The sequence below is a fragment of the Impatiens glandulifera genome, chromosome 6 (assembly GCF_907164915.1).
Source record: "Impatiens glandulifera chromosome 6, dImpGla2.1, whole genome shotgun sequence".
NCBI classification, from domain to species: domain Eukaryota; kingdom Viridiplantae; phylum Streptophyta; class Magnoliopsida; order Ericales; family Balsaminaceae; genus Impatiens; species Impatiens glandulifera.
Genome location: NC_061867.1, coordinates 8,855,554 through 8,863,667, shown reverse-complemented (window position 1 = coordinate 8,863,667; position 8,114 = coordinate 8,855,554). Strand labels below are relative to the sequence as shown.

The window sequence follows — 8,114 nt, the reverse complement described above, 5'->3', positions numbered from 1 at the left end:
AAAGAGGTGTTCCTAAATTCCTAATATGAAAAAAAGGATAAATTAAGTATTTGACCGGTTAACAATAATATATAAATTAGTGTTATATATTTTTTAACTTAAATTTTAACATTTTCAATATGTGAAGATCATCTAATATTTCCAACAGAATTGGAATATAAAAATTTAGTACATGAACTTTTATTTAAATGAATAATGAAACTGAGATTTGGTACGAAATAAAATTATATAGCAATATTAATTTATAGTTAATTTTTCAGGTGAGAATAGATTATAACTTGAATAGTAATAATAAAGTAACTTTATTCTCTTAAGATTGCCAATAATTCATTTTCAGATATTTCAAGAGAAATTGTGGTTTATATTATTGTATGGTCCACAGTCCACACGAAAAGAAAAGTCCATTTTGTAAGTGATTAATTTCAATGATTGTTCTTCAGTAGACACAAGATAACATTTGTGAGAAGATAACATTCATCATCGAGAGAGAGAAACCACCATGGCTGATGCAGCTCTAATCAGTGGATTGCTTTCAAACTTGGCACCTCTGATTAAGGATAAATTCTCGTTGTTTTGGAGTTTTAAGGAGGAGGTTCAAAAGCTATCCAGCACGCTATCTTCGATTAGTGCCGTACTTGAGGATGCAGAGAGAAAGAACGTGCAAGAGAAGGACAAACAAACGGAAGATTGGCTGCGGAAACTGAAAGATGTGGCGTACGAGGTTCGAGACATCATGGATGAATGCACCTTTGAAGATCTTCGTCTTCAAGTCAACAGGCGTAATGCCTCCTCTTCAACCCTGATCCAGGTAACCAACTCAATAACCCGTCCTTTTAGCATTCCTATGACACGTCTAAAAGTTGGTCACAAAATTAAGGATGTTCAAAAGAAGCTTGACCAAATTTCTTCAGAGCGCCACAAGTTTCATTTGCGTGAATCTATTCCTGACAAGTTTGCTAGTAGTTGGCGTGAATCCATGTCTCTTTCTAGTTGTAAGCAAGTATATGGGAGAGAGGAGGAGAAGAAAAAGATTATTGATATTCTGGTCAATAATACATCTGGTGCTTGTGTTGATAAAAAACTATCTGTTCTACCCATTGTTGGAATTGGGGGTCTTGGTAAAACAACACTCGCCCAAACGGTCTTCAACGATGAGGAGATTGATAAGCATTTTGAAACCAAAATCTGGGTTTGTGTTTCTGATGAATTTGATATTAAGCTAGTGATCAAAGCCATCTTAGAAGAAAAGGCAGAATCATGCTTGGAAGAATTGCAGAAAAAAGTTAGAAAAAGATTGAGCGGAAAAAAATATTTGATTGTATTGGATGATGTTTGGAATGAAGACGTTAATGCATGGGATCAATTGAGGTCTATTTTGGATTGTGGATCAAATGGTGCATTTGTCCTTACAACGACACGTAAAAAAAATGTGGCAGAAATCATGGAAACAATTCCACATTTTGAATTATCATCGCTCTCTCAAGATGATGGTTGGTTATTATTCGAAGAGCGCGCATTTGTGCATGGAAAACAAAAACCTCCACACTTTATTAATATTGGTAAAGAAATAAGTAGAAAATGTAAGGGTGTTCCCTTAGTTACCAAAGTCTTGGGAAGTCAATTGCAATCCAATTGTGACGAAAATGAATGGTACAGAATAAGAGACAGTGAGATATGGGAGATTTCACAAAATGAAAATTTAATCTTGTCTATTCTAAGATTGAGTTATTATGACCTCCCTTATCATTTGAGAAGATGCTTTGTGTTTTGTGCTATATTTCCCAGGAATGCTGAAATTGAAAAGGAGAGATTAATCCAATTGTGGATGGCCCATGATTTACTTCCTACAGTTAAAAACCAAGAAATGGAAGATATTGGGAATACAATTTGGAATGAGTTGTGTCGGAGATCCTTTTTTCAAGACGAGAAATTCGATCAGTCTGGAAATGAAATATGTAAGATGCACGATTTTATGCACGATCTTTCCGAATCTGTTATGAAAGATGAATGTTATAAGTTGGATGCTAATAGCTCAAGTGATGGTTTAAAACGAAAAATTCGTCATGTAACGGTAATGGATGATGAATTTGTCAAAAACTCAGTTCGTTCCCTTAAGAAAATTGAAGGGTTGCAATCGCTAATATTTCTCAATGTCACATCTGCTACTGATATGCAGATATTTTTGAGGGCCTTGAAGGAACTTCCGACTTTACGTGTCCTTGAACTAACACTAATACGGGATAATCGGTTTTCACAACTATTAGACCTACAATTGGGTGATCAATACTCCAAAGTGATATCCAAACAGATATTGGACATGAATAGATCGAAAAAGTATCTATATTTGTATAACTTGGAATGTCTAAAACATCTTAGATATTTAGAAATTTCCGGTAATGATCAGAAAACAACATTACCTGATAGTATTTGTAATCTCTTAAACTTACAAACTTTGAAACTCAATGGGTATTCTAAGCTTGAAAGTTTACCGAGAAATATGAAAAACCTTATTAGTCTACGGCATCTTTATTTGGAGAAATGTAAGGGATTAAAATATATGCCTAGAGGGATGGGGCAATTGAAACATCTGAAGACATTAAGCTTGTTTGTAATAAGCAACAAGGGAAGAAACTGCCAACTAGATGAATTAAAAGAATTGGATATCCGCGGATCTTTGAAAATTAAGAACCTGGGAAGAGTTAGTGACGCATCTATGGAAAGAGGGATAAGTATGGCTAAAAAGACGAGTATCAATGAATTGAAGTTGAAATGGAGATCTATAGTTGAAGATGATGAAGTTGATAATAATGAGAGCAAGAGTACTAGAGATGAGAAAATTGGTGAAGCTCTAGAGGTTTCAACTGCAAAGCTGAAGATATTGAAAATGATTGGTTACAAAGGTGTAAATCTCCCTAAATGGGTAGGAAAATCATATCCTTCTCTAACACGCCTTGAGCTTAGTACTACTATTGCTAGTAGCAGCGTTGACAATGAAATGATTGTACTATTCCCTTTGTTAGAGAAACTTGTTATTAAAGAAATGAAGAATTTGAGGGAATTGGTGTCTCCTACTATTCCTAGTGCCAGAGCATTCCCTAATCTATCCAGGTTGGTTATACATGATTGTCCAAAGCTAGGGGCCTTGCCACCTCATCTCAAATCACTCAAACGTGTAAATGTTAAGGGTGAATGTTCGGATGAATTGTTATATAGCATCTGGAATCTTAATGGTACTCTCACTCATCTGAAACTTAGTGGATTGAATAATGATGTGGAGCATGGAATATTCAGCGTCAACAACAACATGAATGGAATTGAAGTAGTGTTATTCCCTTTGTTAAAGATACTTAGTATTGGTAACATGAAGAATTTGAGGGAATTGGTGTCTCCTACTATTCCTAGTGTCGGAGCATTCCCTAATTTGAGGGAATTGAGTATATTTGATTGTCCAAAGCTAGGGGCCTTGCCACCGCATCTCAAATCACTCAAAGAGGTATATATTTGGGGTGAATGTTCGGATGAATTGTTATATAGCATCTCAAATCTCAGTGCTCTCACTTGTCTCTCTCTTGGTTTTATGAATGAAAGAAGTGTTTTATTTGGAGCTGGTTATATGGCATTAATGTTAGATGATGAAGCACAATTAGGAGGAGTAGGACGCTCAACTTTCCAATCTCTTCAAACTCTGTATATTCGTGGCTGCAAGAAGTTAAGGCGTTTGTTTGATGAGAGAATGATATCAAAGATTAGTGGCTGCCAGAACAAACACTTCATCAACTCTCTCACGGAATTGAGTATCTGGTATTGCACGGAGTTGATGATATCAGTTGAGGAATTTGTTGGAAACCTCAATATTAATAATAATTCACTACAGATATTGAGGATTGTAAAATGTCCAAAGTTGGTGTCTTCAGAAGAAGCGGACGATGTTATCGCACTCCTGCGTTCCCTTCGAACCAGACTTAAAGTCTTCAGAGTAGATAATCTATTGGAAGTGGAATAGAAGAGTGAATTAGAAGGTACGTATAAAAATAATAATTATATTGCATCTATTATTATTAATTATTTTAATGAATTCTAATTAATTTTTTGACATACAGTGATAACCTAATTAAAGGAGGAGTAGAAGACTCAACAAACAAGGAGCTGGTACGTACCTAAATACTTCTGGTTAGTATAGTGGTTAGGGCATTGAATTCTAAATCCAGTATTTGTTTCAATTTACATCATTTTGAAGTGAAAATGTAAAAATTGCAATTTATAATAATTATTATTATAATTCATCCAACTTTTTTCAATATGAATTATAATATTTTACTTGATTTGAAAAGTAGTTGACTGCGAATTGGATAGAGATTTTATTTTTTTAAAATTATTATATATATTTCAATTTTAACTTAAGTCATTATTATAATTTATCTTCTTTTTTTTATTATTATTTATGTTGTGTAATAGCTATATTTAAAAATGATTTATAATGTATAGAAATTATTGAGTCTAGAGTTGGGCCAAAGTTAAAATGGCGGGCACCAAATCTATCTGATATTCCTATCCTTCATTCAGCGCGAACAAGTAGATTTGGATTTGGAAGGAGATTTTTGAGTCATCTCGAATCCTAAGGTAAGAATGAAGAAAGAGAGAAGATTACTCTTCCTTTCATTCGCCGTGGTTATGGTTTTCGGTGTCCGCCGTCTACTTCAGGCTCTGGTCTGTTCATTACTGAATTTCTGACTTGAGACGAATGTACGACCAGGAACTAGAAAGGGCTTCTATGTGCATCAAGGATTTAAACAATGTGAGAATTAATTTATCTTCTCAATTTAGCCCTAATTCTTCTGTTCATTTCATTATCTCATTACTATTGCTTGTTAGTTTATTAGTTAAACATATCATCCATTACTAGTTCAAGCTGAATAGAGTATACAAATTCATGTTTTGGCAGATGAAAAAGAGGATGATGGAGGAAAATGGTGCAAATAAATAACTACTTGAACAAGAGGCTGGAATTGCTTCAGAAGGTGATTGATTCTTCAATATTCAATCAACTTGTTTTCATCTTATTTCTTGTTTTCGTAATATGGTATGTATGTATGTATGTATTATCAAACTAACAGGAGAACATGGATCTGTTGGAAAGGGTTGAAACACTGAAGCAAGAACTCGAATGGGAGAAGCTTAAATGCAACTAAACAAATCATTAAAGGCTTGTACACAAAATTCCTTCTTTTTTTAACCCTAGAACAAAGGCGAGATGATTCATTCGAACCCTAGTTATGTTGTGTTTTCTTTTGTTGAATAACAATTTAATTTTTCTAAAGCTTGAGAAAACTTCGATAGTTTCCTTAGAAACACATTTTTTGTTTTGAAATATAACATGTATTCATAAATTTGTTGACATTTTCTTGTCCAAACCCGAAAGTGTGTTACTAAATTGTATGCTCGAATGAGCTCAGATTAACATGGAGCTGGAAGTTCTTTTCATGATCAGACTTTGCTCCTTTCAGGCTGGCTAATCTTGTTGGGATCCTTTTACTCACGCTCCATTCTAGATGCTTGAAACATTTTCAACTATTTTGGTAATTGTGATAAATATTGTCAAATACTAATATCATAAATAATATATGTATATATAAATAATGCATATATTTATATGCTTGAATTCCTATAGAAGCGCATCTGTTGTTACTATTAGCTTCACATCACCTATTCCTTCTCCTTTAGACTAGGAACCAATCTCCTTCCTTCCTTCTCAGGCCAAATTTGTTGTTATTCAGCTCCATGTTCAGAAAATAATTGCAGATAATACATGGCATTTCTGAGAATCGGTTCTAAATCTGATGCATTTCATCGCCAAGGCAAGATATGGTAAGAAGATCGAATTCATATCTTTACTTTTCTTCTTAATCTCAAATTGATCTCTTTCACCAGGCAATGCACTACAGGCTTACCCAGTGACATTACTATCGAAATCGGGGATGTCTCCTTTCAACTTCACAAGGTATATTATTATTATTATTATCATACATGTTGGTTTTATTCGAAAATGTGGTCAATTTTCTCGACCTTTTCTGCATGCAGTTTCCTTTGCTTTCTCGAAGTGGGCTTCTCGCTAAGAGAATTAACGGAGAGGACGATTCAAACCAACCAATCACTGTTCTTCAACTCACTGATGTCCCGGGTGGGGCGAAAGCGTTTGAGTTCGTCGCTAGATTCTGCTACGGTGTTAAAATAGAGCTGAACGCTCTCAATGTTGTCAGTGTTCGTTGCGCGGCGGATTATCTTCAAATGAATGAGGAGTTCGGGGAGGGGAATTTAGTCGCGAAAACGGAATCCTTTCTGAGCGAGATCTTTGCGAACTGGACTGACTCGATGAACGCACTTGAATCGTGTCAGGAAGTTTTACCCTATGCGGAGAAGATTCAAATTGTCTCGAGATGCATTAATTCGTTGTCGATAAAAGCCTGCGCTGATTCTTCTCTTCTTAGCTGGCCAGTCTCTGTTCCTGATAGTAATGAAAAGACGAGAACCACTTCAAATGAAACCGGAACTGTTTTATGGAACGGGATATCGGTTCCCTCCGGCGACGATTGGTGGTACGACGATGTCTCGGTTTTACGATTACCACTTTACAAGCAACTTATAAGAACGGTGGAAATTGGAGGAATGAAGCCAGAAAGAATCTCAGGTTCCATCATGTATTATTCGATAAGACATTTACAAATTATAAACAATTTATCGAATTCGACTAAAGATTCTTTATCACATCCACCCGAGGCGGAACAAAGGGCTCTTCTGGAAGAGATCGTGGAGTTACTCCCGGTTCAAAAGGGTGCAACGGATAGTCGGTTTCTCCTAAAACTCCTTCGAGTGGCCATGATATTGCAGGCTAGTTTGCCATGCAGAGAAAACTTGGAGAAGAAGGTTGGATTTCAGTTGGACATGGCCACCCTCGAGGATTTATTGATACCGAATATGGGATATTCGGGCGAGACATTATACGACGTGGAATGTTTCCAAAGGATTCTCGATCATTTCATGTCAACCGATTTGGCGATCTCTGCTTCCCCTTGTATATTTGAAGAGGATCAAGTGATAGATGGTGCCCCGCCTTTGATGTCGTTGACTATGGTTGCGAATCTTGTCGACGCGTATCTGGCTGATGTAGCGCCCGATGTTAATTTGAAATTTCCGAAGTTTCTTGCACTTGCAGGCGCCATTCCTGATTACGCTAGGCCGGTTGCTGATGCGATTTATCGAGCAATTGATATATACTTGAAGGTAAATCGAGACTGAATACTGAATACTGAATTTTAAGTATTACATGAGAATGATAATAAAGTACAAGCATATAAGAAGACAATTTTAATCCTTGGACTTGTGCTCTTGCAGGCACACTCATGGCTAACGGATTTAGAAAGGGAGCAAGTCTGTCGTCTGATGAATTGCCAGAAACTTTCATTGGAGGCGAGCACACACGCAGCCCAAAACGAGCGTTTGCCATTACGTGTGATAGTTCAGGTGCTGTTCTTCGAACAGCTTCGGCTACGAACATCGATATCAGGTTGGTTCTTTGTTTCGGAAGGACTTGAGAATCCACAAAGCCTGAACCTTCCTCTTGGTTCACAAGAGCGAGTTGGAAGTATTGATGATGTTAGGGAACGAGTATCGGAGCTTGAGAAGCATTGCGAGAGCATGAAGGAGGAAATTCAGAAACTAGTGAAGACGAAGAAACCGTGGAGTATCTTTTGGAGGAGAAAGTCTACATGTAAACAACCTCCCAATAATGAGACTACTACTCATCTTCCGGCTGCGGTCGAAGGGAAGACGACTACGATCACGACGAAGAAATGAAGAAAATTTCACAATTGATAGGGGGATTTATGTGTTTAAAATAAGATGACAATCATGTTCTAGTTTGAAAATGATGGATTTATTTTTGGGTTAGGCAAATTTCTGTTTTCTTGTAAATCATTATACCCATATTTTGAAAACTTGTGAGTTGTGTCTACATAGGTTATGGAAAATCTAAGATTTGTTTGAACTTCTTGGATAGTCTTTGTTTGGACTAAGATGCATTGTTTTACGGAATTGAGTTTGAGTTAAAAAAAAAAACA

The 8,114-nt window shown here is 36.2% G+C and overlaps 3 protein-coding genes across 6 annotated transcripts; all 3 read left to right on the top strand.

The window, feature by feature from the left end:
- Positions 1–482: 482 nt before the first annotated feature.
- Positions 483–2,397, top strand: LOC124943091 (putative disease resistance protein RGA3). The gene is made up of 2 exons (XM_047483649.1): positions 483–2,293; positions 2,377–2,397. Exons 1-2 carry the CDS (start codon positions 500–502, stop codon positions 2,395–2,397), a joined length of 1,815 nt encoding a protein of 604 aa, XP_047339605.1. The 5' UTR covers positions 483–499.
- Positions 2,398–2,427: 30 nt separating this feature from the next.
- On the top strand, positions 2,428–5,497 carry LOC124941355 (disease resistance protein RGA2-like). 3 transcript variants are annotated; one of them, XM_047481664.1, is made up of 5 exons: positions 2,428–4,019; positions 4,101–4,149; positions 4,564–4,795; positions 4,943–5,018; positions 5,115–5,497. In XM_047481664.1, the coding sequence occupies exon 1, from the start codon at positions 2,498–2,500 to the stop codon at positions 4,001–4,003; it is 1,506 nt and encodes a 501-aa protein (XP_047337620.1). In that variant the 5' UTR covers positions 2,428–2,497; the 3' UTR covers positions 4,004–4,019; positions 4,101–4,149; positions 4,564–4,795; positions 4,943–5,018; positions 5,115–5,497. The 3 variants fall into 3 exon arrangements, with proteins under 3 accessions (XP_047337620.1, XP_047337619.1, XP_047337621.1); XM_047481663.1 differs by having other exon boundaries at positions 4,486–4,795; XM_047481665.1 differs by having other exon boundaries at positions 4,101–4,170.
- Positions 5,498–5,510: 13 nt separating this feature from the next.
- On the top strand, positions 5,511–8,061 carry LOC124941353 (BTB/POZ domain-containing protein At5g03250). 2 transcript variants are annotated; one of them, XM_047481662.1, is made up of 5 exons: positions 5,531–5,576; positions 5,754–5,865; positions 5,929–5,998; positions 6,079–7,278; positions 7,390–8,061. In XM_047481662.1, the coding sequence occupies exons 2-5, from the start codon at positions 5,807–5,809 to the stop codon at positions 7,849–7,851; spliced, it is 1,791 nt and encodes a 596-aa protein (XP_047337618.1). In that variant the 5' UTR covers positions 5,531–5,576; positions 5,754–5,806; the 3' UTR covers positions 7,852–8,061. The 2 variants fall into 2 exon arrangements, with proteins under 2 accessions (XP_047337617.1, XP_047337618.1); XM_047481661.1 differs by having other exon boundaries at positions 5,511–5,865.
- Positions 8,062–8,114: the final 53 nt, after the last annotated feature.